Here is a 15,457-nt window from a genome sequence, read left to right as displayed (position 1 = left end):
TCTCGTCTTCTTCACGTATTCTGTGTTTTATATTCCTTCCACACATTTAGTATAATACCCTGCTATTTCTATACACACCTCACTTATGCTGAAGGTACAGAGTGCATGTACGCACACACACGCACACACACACACACACACGCTGACATGGCGCTAATGTAGAATTCTATGTTTATTAGAAACATTTGTTCTTTTTACAGAGGAACTGCACGAGTGTAAAAGTACTACAGCGCCAGCATGGCTCCATCTTTTCATTCGCCTGGTCTGCCATCGGGTTGTCATGGTGACAAGCGGCACCAAGATGGCGGCTCTACCCATTATAAAACACAAACGAAGGTAGGCGCTCTCTAAATGGGGGCGACGGGCCAGAGATACAATAAAACCAAATCTCTAATTCTAAACTCTCATTTTGTTCTTTCTTTTTATTCACAAATCTAAACCTGCTGGAACGGCAGGAGGAGGTTATTTCCTGCTCGCTTAGCCCTTTGAATAATGGCTGCTATGCTTTAGTTGTTTTCCAGCGTTGCCTTGGCAACGACGGCGATCTCTTGTATGTGCCGCGGGTCGCCTCGCCATTCCTCATCGCTCACATGAGGAAGAAGAAGAGGCTTCCTCTCTTTCCTCCTCTTCCTCGCCAGGCCTTTTGCTCAGTTCCACAGTTTGAGGAAGCTGTCCCACGACCCCGTGCAGACGCCCATCCCGTCCTCCGGCACGCCGGTGCAGCTCACCCTGTTGTCATGGCCAGAAAGCACACCTGGAGGAGGAGCGATGTGATTGGTCTGATGACATCACAGCAGGTAATACTTACACTTATTTCTTTAATAATCTTCTTGATCTTTAAAAAAAATTAATGTCAAAATAAAAGCCTCTATCCATCCGGAGCTCAACAATTGTTGCCGTGGTGACGTCACCATGATTCCGTCTTCCTTTTTACCTTTTGTTCCTCTCCAGACAGCGGGTTTAAACAGAAACTAGACGTGGACGAGGACACAAACGTCCACCCACCGACTTTGTCTCCTTTCAGCGTGTCCCAGACGTGACAGTTGAAGTCGTCGTAGCCGGCAAAGATGAGGCGGCCTGAGTTGGACAGAGCCAGAGACGTGACGCCGGCATTCAGGCTGCTGTCCTGGTAGCCGATCATCTCCTGGTCGGCGCGCAGGTCGAACATCTTGCAGGTGCAGTCGTCAGAACCCGTGACGATGGTGTTCCCGCTGGGGAAGAACTGGGAAGAAGCGCAGTGTGTGTGTGTGGCGACGATTTGGTTTATCGCCTGAGCTGTACCTGCAAACTATGGAAGCCCATTTATACCAAAATTGGGGTTGGGGCTAGACTCTGGAGTGTCTCGGTTTCGTACAGTGATGGGTTGGGGTTGGGGTTGGGGCTAGACTCTGGAGTGTCTCGGTTTCGTACAGTGATGGGTTGGGGCTAGACTCTGGAGTGTCTCGGTTTCGTACAGCGATGGGTTGGGGTTGGGGTTGGGGCTAGACTCTGGAGTGTCTCGGTTTCGTACAGTGATGGGTTGGGGTTGGGGTTGGGGCTAGACTCTGGAGGTTCTCGGTTTCTTACTGCGATGGCGTTGATGTCGCTGGTGTGTCCAGAGAAGGTCTGCTTGCAGGTTCCTTCCCTTAGGTCCCACAGCTTGGCCAGAGAGTCGCAGGCTCCGGAGATGAAGGTGTTCATGTCGGGGGACAGGGCCAGGGACATGCAGTCTCCGATGTGGTTGGTGAAGACGACCTTCTGCTTCCCGGTCTCCAGGTCCCACAGACAGCTGCGGGGGGGGGGGGATTTAAGGGGATCAGGTCTCACAACTTAGATCCTGCAAGTGACTCAAGGAGTGATTTAAATCACGTGGTATAAAAATTCTGTAAAGCCAGGTGAGCATTGGGGGGAGGATCCTATCAAAGGATGTGTGCATTAATTCAACCTTTAAATATCATTAAATGCGATTAAATTGTGCTAGAGTTAGCTGCGGCGCTGTAAACAGTTAGCTAGCATACTGTATAGCATGTCCTGTGTGGCTAGCTAGCACCCACTGAATCTACAGCCCGACTGTGGGAATGACATGACCCGCCCCCTGTGCGTCTGATTGGCTGCTGAAATGCTAACAGAAAATGTTTTTCTCTCTGAGGCGGGTCGGGGCCGATGATTGACAGAAGCGACAGCCAATAAAAATAGCAGAAAGGACTTTAGTTCAGCTGTTGTTTCCATGGTAACCGTGTAATGAATGAACGTTGAGCTCACCAGGTGGTGTCACCGGAGGCTGACATGATCTCACTGTCGCTAAGAAAACGGCAGCAGGACAGGTACCCTGTAGGGGGCGGAGACATCTCGGGTCCTTCATTTGTATTCAACAGAAACTTTATTGGTAGCGGGCGCTGACGGCGGTCCTCACCTGTGTGCGCGTCCAGCTCCCTGAGGGTCTTGGGACTGGCAGACTTGATGTTGTACACGGTGCAGAGGTTATCCAGACCGCCGCTGGCCACCAGGTTCCCGGAGGGGGCGAAGGCGACGCTCATCACCCAGGCTGACTTCAGCGGCACCGCCACCAGCTGGACCGACACGGAACCAGTACAGTCAACCGCAGGTAGGGGTCGCCAGAGCGCAGCTCACCTTCAGTCCACCGTGACTTAGGGTTGGGGTTAGGGTGTACGTACCTACACCAAGGTGGCGCTGTTTGTTTGTTTGTTTGCAGGATTATTGAAAAAACAGGAAATAGACAGGAAACACACAGGAAAACACAGGAAATACACAGGAAATACACAGGAAACAGGAAAAACACAGGAAATACACAGGAAACACACAGGAAATACACAGGTAACACACAGGAAAACACAGGAAATACACAGGAAATACACAGAAAACACAGGAAATACACAGGTAACACACAGGAAAACACAGGAAATACACAGAAAACACAGGAAAAACACAGGAAATACACAGGAAACAGGAAAAACACAGGAAATACACAGGAAACACACAGGAAACACACAGGAAACACACAGGAAACACACAGGAAACACACAGGTAACACACAGGTAACACACAGGTAACACACAGGAAACACACAGGAAACACACAGGAAATACACAGGAAACACACAGGAAACACACAGGAAATACACAGGAAATACACAGGAAATACACAGGTAACACAGGAAACACACAGGAAACACAGGAAAACACAGGAAATACACAGGAAACATACAGGTAACACACAGGAAATACACAGGAAACACAGGTAACACACAGGTAACACACAGGAAACACAGGTAACACACAGGTAACACACAGGAAACAGGAAAACACAGGAAATACACAGGAAACACACAGGAAAACACCGGAAATACACAGGAAATACACAGGAAACAGGAAAAACACAGGAAATACACAGGAAACACACAGGTAACACACAGGAAAACACAGGAAAAACACAGGAAATACACAGGAAACACACAGGTAACACACAGGAAAACACAGGAAATACACAGGAAACAGGAAAAACACAGGAAACACACAGGAAACACACAGGAAATACACAGGAAACACACAGGAAACACAGGAAATACACAGGAAATACACAGGTAACACAGGAAACACACAGGAAACACAGGAAAACACAGGAAATACACAGGAAACATACAGGTAACACACAGGAAATACACAGGAAACACAGGTAACACACAGGTAACACACAGGAAACAGGAAAACACAGGAAATACACAGGAAACACACAGGAAAACACAGGAAATACACAGGAAATACACAGGAAACACACAGGAAACACAGGAAAACACAGGAAATACACAGGAAATACACAGGTAACACACAGGTAAGATGCTGAACGCGGGTCCAGGTGAGCTCACCTTGTTCCCTGTGAAGGTGTCCCAGACCAGGAGCTTGCCGTCCTGTGACGCGCTGACCATCTGCCTGTGTGAGACGACTGCTTGCATAAAGATACAACTAAAGGTAACCTTTGTGTACTCCTGTGTACAGGCTTTGTGTACTCTTGTTTACAGGCTTTGTGTACTCCTGTTTACAGGCTTTGTGTACTCTTGTTTACAGGCTTTGTGTACTCCTGTGTACAGGCTTTGTGTACTCCTGTGTACAGGCTTTGTGTACTCCTGTGTACAGGCTTTGTGTACTCTTGTTTACAGGCTTTGTGTACTCCTGTGTACAGGCTTTGTGTACTCCTGTGTACAGGCTTTGTGTACTCCTCTTCCTCACCTGGAGTCAGCTGACCAGTGCATGGCATAGATTTTAGCCAGGTGACCCTTGAGTGTCTTCCTGAGCTTCAGCTGGACTCGTCCCACCGAAGCCACGCCCCCTGATGCTGATGTCATGCTGCCGTCGTTCACAGCTTTTCGGGCCGCCTGGTGGTCACACAGGGAAGTACAGGCAGAGGTTCGGCCCAGTTTAATCGTCTCACCTGTGTTCAGGTGAGCGCAGAGAATTTGAAGGCGTGATTCCGAATAAGGAAGTTTAATTTCATCTGGCGTTTACTCACCTGAAGCAGCGTTCAGGTGAGTAAACCAACGTTTGACAATAAATGACTTTCAGTCGAGTTTATATTGATTTATAAAATGACCCGGCGCTGACCTCGATCTTGGTACGGAGGCCGTCGCATTCCTTCTTCAGTGCGTCTATCTCAGCTTTCTCTGCTGCCATGGCAACGGATCCTGAGCGCGGTTACAGGCGGATGATGAAACTATAACTCTGAAACGAGAGAAGAAGAGCGTTTAAATCCCGCCTGTCCCGCCGGTCCCGCCTGTCCCACCTGTCCCGCAGCGGCAGGGCGCCGTCCAGCGTTGATTCAGGATCAATAGAAACATGATCCACAATGAAAACGGTTTTCAGTCTAAAATGGATCCTGGGAGTCCCGATCAAACAAAGGAAGGCGTTTGTGGAGCTCCTTTTATTCGTGGCGTTCTGATTGGTTGGTTGGTTGATTGGTTGATTGATTTTGAACACTGTAAACATCACGTCTCTGTTTTCACCATGAAACAGGAAACAACGAATGATTGGAAAGGTTTGAGGATCAAAGGTCATTGATCCGGAACCGTTTCCTGCTTCCGGCGTTGCAGTTCTTGTGTGCAGTGAGGTCACGTTAGTGGGGGGGTCCAGGTCTACCTGCTGCACAGGTAGACCTGGACCCTTCACCTGGGACAGGGTGAAGGGTGGGAGAGGAGGAAGAAGAGGAGGTCGCTGCAAGGCTTTGAAGCTGGCAGCGCTTCAAAGGAAGCTTTACGGGTCATCCCATTACTGGCGGCTCTTCACCTGAGGATCAGGGACGGAGGAGGCGGGGTCAGCGCCTCCCCCGTTCTCGTCTCCTCTGCCTTTCATACAGGAACCAACGATGGACAACGGTCCTTCTGAACGCAGAAAGAAAACGTTCTCCGCAGGCTGCACCAATCGGGTCGCAGCATGCAGTGAGGTTCTCCGCAGGCTGCACCAATCAGGTCGCAGCTCGCAGTGAGGTTCTCCGCAGGCTGCACCAATCAGGTCGCAGCTCGCAGTGAGGTTCTCCGCAGGCTGCACCAATCAGGTCGCAGCTCGCAGTGAGGTTCTCCGCAGGCTGCACCAATCAGGTCGCAGCTCGCAGTGAGGTTCTCCGCAGGCTGCACCAATCAGGTCGCAGCATGCAGTGAGGTTCTCCGCAGGCTGCACCAATCAGGTTGCAGCTCGCAGTGAGGTTCTCCGCAGGCTGCACCAATCAGGTCGCAGCATGCAGTGAGGTTCTCCGCAGGCTGCACCAATCAGGTCGCAGCATGCAGTGAGGTTCTCCGCAGGCTGCACCAATCAGGTCGCCCCTGATGAGTGGACGATCCGCCTCACAAGGTTTAAGGAATCATGACGGGACAAATGTCTCCCGGGACAGCTGGACCTCAGGCTTCATGTTAGCGTCTCACAAACAGGAAAAGGAAAGGCCGATGGTCCAACTCACCTGTTACCGGGGCAACGGGCTCTCAGACTCCTCCGACTCCCCTTTGAGCTGCTGCAGATTCCAGCGCGTCTCCTCCGACGCTGTCCCCCGGCAGACTGCTCCTCTCTCTCTCTGCCGTCCTCCTTCGTGAAGAACAGATGAGGATTGGAGGGGATGAAGGAGATCAGGGATGAAGGGATAAAGATCAAAGATGGAAATAGAGAGGGAAGGGGAGAGAGAGAGAGAGAGAAATCAGGTCATGAGGTCAAAAGACGAGAGCCGGGGAATGAAAGAAGGAAGGCAGGAAGAGATGAAGTGGGGGGAGAGGAGGAGCATGATTCAGGCTGCGACCAATCAGAGCGAGGGACGAGCGGAGGACAGACGGATCTGCGTTTGACGCCTGTCCTGCAGGAGAGGACTGATTCCATCCCGGCTAATCGGGGACTAATCAGATATCCGGGATCTCGTTAGGGAATTAGAGCGGGTCAGGACAAACCTGCGTCACGCCCGGCATGGACAAGGCGGGGACGGGGGGGGGGTCAGGAGTCGCCAGCCCAAACCAAGAGACCAAATCATGAGGAGACAGGGGGGACGAGAGTTCCAGAAGATAGTTCCTGATCCTCCGTGGGACGGTGAAGTCGTACCGTCACCGTCCTGCTTTGCTCTTATTCTGACCCGTCACCCAGGACCTGGTTGCCATGGGAGACACGACCAGGAGCATAAAGCCCCCCCCCCCCCCCACGATAAGGGTTAGGGTTTGTTTTCAAATTTAAAAAATCTAAAATCAACTTTCAAGGTTTCAATAAAAACATTCTTGAAAGTCGCCATTTGTTTCTTATTTTTTCTTGTTGATTTATAAATCTGGAATAAATAAATGCTTGACTCTCTAACAAGTCTTTGAAAGAAGAAAAATATTTAACTTTTACAAATCAGAGGATCAAAAAACTGAATTACTAATTAATTTTATGAGAAAGCGTTTCAGTTGTTTTTTTGTTTTTGTACATTTTTTGCAGACTTATTGAACATTTAAATAATAATTATTTTATATTTAAATTTTAGACTGCAGAAAATATTTGTAAACATTTCAGATGATGATTAAAGGAAGAAAATGAGGCTGGAGCGAGACGGAGACGGAGACAGAGGAGACGGAGACAGAGACAGAGGAGACAGAGACAGAGGAGACAGAGACAGACGGAGACAGACTTTGAATGAATTATTAAGCGTCTTTATCCTTTGATATTTAGAAGCCCATTTAGAGAAATAAATTCACATGAGTTCAAAGAGACATAAATTAGGTTCATGTTGTTGTAAACAGAACAAAGTCGAGAGTCTTGGAATGAAACTGCAAATTATTATTTTTTATTTTCACAGACAAGCGTTCAGATATTCGTTCTATTCTACGAAGGGACGAATGTCTTCAAGCACAGAGGACAAGTCCTCAGAATGACGGCAGGGCGAGGAAAGACGAGAAGAAAACGTGAGATGCAAAGGGGGCGGGGCTCGGACAGAAGTGGGCAGAGTGCAGGTACTGAGGCGTCCAGGTGAGTGTCTGTTCCGTTTTGTGTTTCTCTCTTTTTCATCCTTCTTTCAGTTTCAGCCGTTAATTTGTTTTTTCTTATTGATCTCTCCATTTTTAATCTTTAACCTTCAGCTGAAAAATAACTTTAAAACTCCGGCAACGGTGTGTGTGTGTGTGCACGTACGTGCGTGTGTGCGTGCGATCATTATCAATGCATAATTGCTTTTCTTTCTTTTCTTTTCTCTTGTGTTTCTATGACTGTGTGTGATCTCTCGCTCCGTGGCCCGGTGGCCCCGGTGGCTCCGTGGCCCCGGTGGCCCCGGTGGCTCCGTGGCCCGGTGGCCCCGGTGGCTCCGTGGCCCCGGTGGCTCCGTGGCCCCGGTGGCCCGGTGGCCCCGGTGGCTCCGTGGCCCCGGTGGCCCGGTCGCCCGCCGGCCCGCCGGGCTCACAGGGCGCTGGGATTCCTGAAGTTATGGCCGGCGAAGCGAGCCTGGTCGCCCAACTCTTCCTCGATCCTGCAGAGAGGAGGAGCTTGTCACCTGTACGTTATCGTCCAATCACCACAGTCCTAAAGAACCCTCTGAACGGCTCCGGCTCCAGACGAGGACCAGAACCAGCAGAACCGACTCCGACTCCGCCTCCTCCGGGCCGTTCCCGCCTTCCCACCAAGTCTCAGGAAAATCCATCCTTTTCGTGTGACGTTAAATAATAGATATAAATAACTGGAGTCTCTGTGACGCTCCTCCGCTTAGCCTTTATATCCTGTTACGGCTCCTGTAAGCCCCGCCCCTTCCACCTCCTCAGTCTGCACCATGGGCCGGCCCCGCCACTAGGGGGCCCCCGACCTGGCAACCCTATTTTGCACCATGCAGGGAGGGCTGCATTCCTGTTTGGGTGACTCCAACCTGGCAACCTACAGAGTGGCGTCGGACCGGACCTCGCTCTGATTGGTCGCCGGCGTCGCTCGTCATCACGGCGAAGAGAAGAAGCGCAGCAACGGTACAAGGTAAATATTTCTTGCTGTTTTGTTGTGCGGTGATTGGGGCAGGTGTGCTAGCGCCACCTGGGGGGTTGGCCGCTGCTGGGGCGGGTTTCTCTGCTCTTCCTCTCTCTCTCTCTCTCTTTCTGGCTGGTGCGGTGTCTTTGCGTTGTCCCGGTTTTTAGGATGGTGTGTGTGAGACCCCCTTCCCGGTAGCCACTGCTAACGGCTAGCTTTGTGTACTGGCTACAGCTAACCTGCCCAGAATCCTCGGCGCTCAGCACGTAAACAGAGACACATCCTGGGGAGGCGGGTTCTAGAGAGGAAGCTGAGTGTCAAAATAAAAGCAGACCTGTAACATGTTTGGGTGGAAAATACAGAATAGAATGAAAAGATAGGAGAAAAGAAACCAGTCACAAACATTCCAGCAGGATCATGAAGGCGGGACCATTTCATTATAATTGTGCACTTTCTGCTTTAATTTTATATAATATTGACAAAACGATCAGCAGCAGGTTTTAGCTCCTCATAGCTAAATCGACTCCTTCGCCAAAGCTCATCCAAACTAGATCTGAATGTCTGTTCATGTTTATTTTTTATTCTTAGAAATGTGCACCTGATCTGTCTCGCCGTGGGAGAGTGAGACACGTCCCCTCGATTCCTTGTTTGTCTTGACGTGTGAAGGAATTGACACTAAAGCTACTTTGACTTTGAAACCCTCGGAGCCATAAAAGACGAGCCGTGACACTGACCTCATGAGTTGGTTGTACTTGGCCAGCCTCTCAGACCTGCAGGGGGCGCCGGTTTTAATCTGCAGCAGGGAAACGGAAAGACAAGCATGAATTCATTTATGCTGGTCTTTTTTTAAAGCAGGTCTTTGGTGAAGTTCTTGTGCTATAGAAACATGGCAGTGCATCGTGTCGTCGTGGTATCTGTGTCACGTTGAATGACCGGAGTCAGTTCTGAGGCGTACCTGTCCAGTACAGAGTCCCACCACCAGGTCGGCGATGAAGGTGTCCTCCGTCTCCCCTGAACGATGGCTTACCATCACACCCCAACCGTTGGCCTGAGCCAGTTTACACCTGACAGACAAAAATCAGCTTTATATGTGAAGCACATGTAAAATATTAACGCTGGACGCTCTATCAACGAACTTCCAATCTATCAAAGTAATCAATCATTGCATGCAATCAAAGGGGGTCTGTCTACCTTTTGCCAGTTGTGTTGTATCTTTGTTGTGTTGTATCTTTGTTGGGTTGTATCGTTGTTGTGTTGTATCGTTGTTGGGTTGTATCGTTGTTGTGTTGTATCGTTGTTGTGTTGTATCGTTGTTGGGTTGTATCGTTGTTGTGTTGTTGTGTTGTATCTTTGTTGGGTTGTATCGTTGTTGTGTTGTATCGTTGTTGTGTTGTATATTTGTTGGGTTGTATCATTGTTGGGTTGTATCGTTGTTGTGTTGTATCATTGTTGTGTTGTATCGTTGTTGTGTTGTATATTTGTTGTGTTGTATCTATGTTGGGTTGTATCGTTGTTGTGTTGTATCGTTGTTGTGTTGTATCGTTGTTGTGTTGTATATTTGTTGTGTTGTATCTATGTTGGGTTGTATCGTTGTTGTGTTGTATCGTTGTTGTGTTGTATCGTTGTTGTGTTGTATCGTTGTTGTGTTGTATTGTTGGGTTGTATCGTTGTTGTGTTGTATCGTTGTTGTGTTGTATCGTTGTTGGGTTGTATCGTTGTTGTGTTGTATCTTTGTTGGGTTGTATCGTTGTTGTGTTGTATCGTTGTTGTGTTGTATCGTTGTTGTGTTGTATCATTGTTGTGTTGTATTGTTGTTGGGTTGTATCGTTGTTGGGTTGTATCGTTGTGTTGTATCATTGTTGGGTTGTATCGTTGTTGTGTTGTATCGTTGTTGGGTTGTATCGTTGTTGTGTTGTATCGTTGTTGTGTTGTATATTTGTTGGGTTGTATCGTTGTTGTGTTGTGTTGTATCTTTGTTGGGTTGTATCGTTGTTGTGTTGTATCGTTGTTGTGTTGTATATTTGTTGCGTTGTATCGTTGTTGTGTTGTATCTTTGTTGGGTTGTATCGTTGTTGTGTTGTATATTTGTTGTGTTGTATCTATGTTGGGTTGTATCGTTGTTGTGTTGTATCATTGTTGGGTTGTATCGTTGTTGTGTTGTATCATTGTTGGGTTGTATCGTTGTTGTGTTGTATCATTGTTGTGTTGTATCGTTGTTGTGTTGTATATTTGTTGTGTTGTATATTTGTTGTGTTGTATCTATGTTGGGTTGTATCGTTGTTGTGTTGTATCGTTGTTGTGTTGTATTGTTGGGTTGTTGGGTTGTATCGTTGTTTTGTTGTATCGTTGTTGTGTTGTATCATTGTTGTGTTGTATTGTTGTTGTGTTGTATCGTTGTAGTTCCTTCCCTCTTCCTGCCTCATCATTCGAACCGGTTCTGCTCTGACCTGTTTGAAACCCATTTAGCGTTTTCTGTCGCTCCTGCTCGCCTCGGTGTCGACTGTTTATTACGCGTTAATAACTAACCTGCTTACGAGCTAATAATGAAACCTGATTCGTTGTTTTTGCCTCCAGCTGAGACAGATCGGGTTCCAACAATCAGACTTTGTGACGGTTGAACTGAATCCTGGGGCAGACCAGGTCCAGATGAGTATCTACACTGGTACTGGGACACAGGTACTGGGTACTGGGTCAAACTGGACCGGTCCGTGTTGCTACGGCTTTGGGACGTACGCCTGTACGGCCTCGGTGACGGAGCCGGGTCAAACTGGACCGGTCCGTGTTGCTACGGGTTTGGGACGTACGCCTGTACGGCCTCGGTGACGGAGCCGGGTCAAACTGGACCGGTCCGTGTTGCTACGGGTTTGGGACGTACGCCTGTATGGCCTCGGTGACGGAGCCGGGTCAAACTGGACCGGTCCGTGTCGCTACGGGTTTGGGACGTACGCCTGTACGGCCTCGGTGACGGAGCCGGGTCAAACTGGACCGGTCCGTGTTGCTACGGGTTTGGGACGTACGCCTGTATGGCCTCGGTGACGGAGCCGATCTGGTTGACTTTCAGCAGGAGACAGTTGCAGGCCCGCTCCTCGGCTGCTTTCTCTATCTTCTTCGGGTTGGTCACCGTCAGGTCGTCGCCAACGACCTGGATCCCCACCCGGGCCGTCAGACGAGACCAGGCCTCCCAGTCGTCCTGGTCAAACGGGTCTTCGATTGACACAACTGGGGGGGCGGATGTGTGTAAAGTTAGGAAACGCTCTTCATCCCCAGCTGATGATGACGAGGACCGGCTGATCCACCTGGGTAGTTGGAGACGAAGCCCCGGTAGATGTCAGCCAGCTCCTCACCAGAGATGTGTCTCTCTGGGTCCGGTGGGGACTTGAAGTCCAGGTCGTACTTCCCCTCGCGGTAGAACTCGGAGGCGGCCACGTCCATCCCGACCACCACTTTGTCCGTGAAGCCGGCCTTTTCGATGGCCAGCTGCAGCAGGTCCAGAGCTGGAGAGGAGGAGGAAGAGGAGATTCTGACCACGTACGCTGCTGATGTCTAAAGGAACAAAGAGCTCCTCTTCCTCACCCTCGCTGTTCTCCAGGATGTTGGGAGCGAACCCCCCCTCGTCCCCCACGTTGGTGGCGTCCTGGCCGTACTTCTCCTGGATCACTCCTTTCAGCGTGTGGTACAGCTCTGCTCCGACCCGCAACGCCTCCCTGGGAGGAAGAGGGATGAAAGGAAGGGAGCTGCTAGTCCAGGAACATCAAAGACAGATGTGAAGTGAGGCCTCAGGACAGACGCCGAGGGGTTAATTATTCATTATTAACGATATTGTTTAAAACTCTTACTTGAAGGATTCGGCTCCAACCGGGAGAACCATGAACTCCTGCATGGCCAGTTTGTTTCCTGCATGGGAACCTCCATTGATCACATTAAATGCCTGGGGGGGGGGCAGAGGAGTTAATAGTGTGTGTGTGTGTGTGTGTGTGTGTGTGACCGACAATGAGATCTTCTGTGTGATCTACAGTGATCTATAATGTGAGCTACAGTGATCTATATAGATCTATAGTGATCTACAGTGATCTATAGTGATCTACAGTGATTTATAGTGATCTATAATGTGATCTACAGTGATCTATAGAGATCTATAGTGATCTACAGTGATCTATAGAGATCCATAGTGATCTACAGTGATCTATAGTAATCTATAGTGATCTACAGTGATTTATAGTGATCTATAATGTGATCTACAGTGATCTACAGTGATCTATCGTGATCTATCGTGATCTACAGTGATCTATAATGTGATCTACAGTGATCTATCGTGATCTATCGTGATCTACAGTGATCTATAATGTGATCTACAGTGATCTATCGTGATCTATCGTGATCTATCGTGATCTACAGTGATCTATCGTGATCTACAATGTGATCTACAGTGATCTATAGTGATCTACAGTGATTTATAGTGATCTATAATGTGATCTACAGTGATCTATAGAGATCTATAGTGATCTACAGTGATCTATAGAGATCCATAGTGATCTACAGTGATCTATCGTGATCTATCGTGATCTACAGTGATCTATAATGTGATCTACAGTGATCTATCGTGATCTATCGTGATCTATCGTGATCTATAGTGATCTACAGTGATCTACAGTGATCTATAGTGATCTACAGTGATCTACAGTGATCTACAGTGATCTATCGTGATCTATAGTGATCTATAGTGATCTACAGTGATCTATCGTGATCTATAGTGATCTATAGTGATCTATAGTGATCTACAGTGATCTACAGTGATCTATCGTGATCTATAGTGATCTATCGTGATCTATCGTGATCTATAGTGATCTATAGTGATCTACAGTGATCTACAGTGATCTATAGTGATCTACAGTGATCTACAGTGATCTACAGTGTGATGTCATGGACTGCGAGGCTTACAGGAACCGGCAGCACCAGCTCCGTGTTCCCGGCCAGGTCGGCGATGTGGCGGTAGAGGGGGACGTCTTTCTCTGCTGCACCCGCCTTACAGATGGCTAGAGACACGCCCAGAATGGCGTTGGCCCCAAACTGAGCTATTTGACAAGACAGGATGTCATTTTTACATTTTGAGACCTAAATACTACGTTTGTGGTACTGTAAAGGGTTAATTAGAGTTTAAAGTTGATGCACGGCTCCAGATTAAATGAATTCAACATAAACAACAGACACGTGGGATTTAAAATTCATCTTTAGATCATAGATTATATTTTCATCCGTGTCTCTTTGAATGTTGGTCGACAGGTTGTTGCCAGGACTACATCACAAACCTGACTATTATGGGATGGTTTAGGGGTAGCTGAGCTGTTTCTGCTACATCTCGTCGGACATTTGTCTGAACAAATGAAGGGTGAAGTATTGATTGATTGTGCTAGCTGCTAGCTGCTAGCTGCTATTAGTCCATCAGAATGTGCCGAGTCGTCGCACTCACATTTGTTTTCTGTGCCGTCCATCTCGATCATCAGGTGGTCCAGCTGCTCCTGTTCCACCACACCGATGTCCTGCAACACAACGAGCACACAATCAGGGCGGGGCCGGTCCATTCTGGTCAGGGACTGGTCGCCGATGGTTACTAAAGGCGCCGCCGCTGCAGGAACTTACAGTGGCCATTAGCGCCGGGCCCAGCGTGTCGTTGACGTGTCCAACCGCCTTCAGAACCCCTGGTGAAGACCACAGCAGAGAAGGGCGGGTCAGTCCTGTGATTAGCACTTACTGGTGTTTGGGAGCATAAGAAGACCAATCCAATCAGGAAGTGTTGCTGTTGTTAGCATTTAGCTGCTAGCATTGTGGTGACTAGGCAGTGAAGGGTTAAACCTTTGCCCTTGTAGCGGCTCTCGTCTCCGTCCCGGAGCTCCAGAGCTTCGTAGATCCCGGTCGACGCCCCGCTGGGCACCGCGGCTCTGAACACACCTGAGGGAACGGGACGAGAGCTTGTAGCTTGTAGCATCGTGGCGTTTCTGACGCTCGCTAGCAGGTCGGGCGGCGGCTACCTTTCTCTGTGCGAAGGTCCACCTCCACGGTGGGGTTCCCCCGGGAGTCCAGGATCTCCCTGGCAACGATGCTGACAATCGACATCCTGAGAGGCACAAAGGGGGGGGGGGGGGGGGTCCTTATCTTTATTGTGAATGTTTTGACCAACATCTGTCTGGGTCACGGGTTCAAATCTCGGCTCTGTCCACATGTTGACGTGTGAATGTGAAGCTTCGGCATCCTGGAGACACGCAGGACTCCAGGACACACACACACACACACACGCACGCACGCACACACACACACACACACACACGCACACACACACACACACACACACACACACACACACACGCACGCACGCACACACACACACACACACGCACGCACACACACACACACACACACACACACACACACACACACACACACAGTCACACACACACACAAACAACACAACCATTTTCATGGAATCAGATAAATACATGCAGCAACACCTCCAAGTGAGGCATCTCCATCCTGCCTCCTCCTTCCTCCTCCTTCCTCCTCCTGCCTCCTCCTTCCTCCTCCTTCCTCCTCCTGCCTCCTCCTTCCTCCTCCTTCCTCCTCCTGCCTCCTCCTTCCTCCTCCTTCCTCCTCCTTCCTCCTCCTTCCTCCTCCTGCCTCCTCCTTCTCCTCCTGCCTCCTCCTGCCCCCTCCTGCCTCCTCCTTCCTCCTCCTTCCTCCTCCTGCCTCCTCCTTCCTCCTCCTTCCTCCTCCTTCCTCTCCTTCCTCCTCCTGCCTCCTCCTTCCTCCTCCTGCCTCCTCCTGCCCCCTCCTGCCTCCTCCTGCCTCCTCCTTCCTCCTCCTTCCTCCTCCTTCCTCCTCCTGCCTCCTCCATCACATCAAGCACCGGATGGGAAGAAGACGAGCGGATCCTTTACCTGTTTGTGTTCTGCCCTCTGACGGCGGCTGAGAGAATGCTGAAGAGGAAAGAGAGGAGAGCAGGAGGGGGGAGGGGAGGGGGGGGGATGTGT

General features: G+C 49.4%; 2 protein-coding genes across 2 annotated transcripts; both read right to left on the bottom strand.

The window, feature by feature from the left end:
• Positions 1-647: 647 nt before the first annotated feature.
• On the bottom strand, positions 648-4,664 carry LOC137902882 (guanine nucleotide-binding protein G(I)/G(S)/G(T) subunit beta-3-like). Its single transcript, XM_068746981.1, has 8 exons — positions 4,596-4,664; positions 4,224-4,369; positions 3,863-3,926; positions 2,393-2,549; positions 2,242-2,308; positions 1,567-1,768; positions 1,006-1,222; positions 648-754 (listed from the first exon to the last, which is right to left on the bottom strand). The coding sequence occupies exons 1-8, from the start codon at positions 4,662-4,664 to the stop codon at positions 648-650; spliced, it is 1,029 nt and encodes a 342-aa protein (XP_068603082.1).
• A 3,219-nt stretch (positions 4,665-7,883) lies between these two features.
• On the bottom strand, positions 7,884-14,546 carry eno2 (enolase 2). The gene is made up of 12 exons (XM_068747687.1): positions 14,462-14,546; positions 14,286-14,381; positions 14,073-14,131; positions 13,903-13,972; positions 13,374-13,507; positions 12,272-12,363; positions 12,009-12,139; positions 11,732-11,929; positions 11,453-11,654; positions 9,391-9,499; positions 9,170-9,228; positions 7,884-7,953 (listed from the first exon to the last, which is right to left on the bottom strand). Exons 1-12 carry the CDS (start codon positions 14,544-14,546, stop codon positions 7,884-7,886), a joined length of 1,305 nt encoding a protein of 434 aa, XP_068603788.1.
• Between the last annotated feature and the right edge of the window lie 911 nt (positions 14,547-15,457).

The sequence above is a fragment of the Brachionichthys hirsutus genome, chromosome 13 (assembly GCF_040956055.1).
Source record: "Brachionichthys hirsutus isolate HB-005 chromosome 13, CSIRO-AGI_Bhir_v1, whole genome shotgun sequence".
In the NCBI taxonomy this organism is placed as follows: domain Eukaryota; kingdom Metazoa; phylum Chordata; class Actinopteri; order Lophiiformes; family Brachionichthyidae; genus Brachionichthys; species Brachionichthys hirsutus.
The sequence above is the reverse complement of the archived record's forward strand: the minus strand, read 5'-3'. Positions and strand labels throughout refer to the sequence as shown.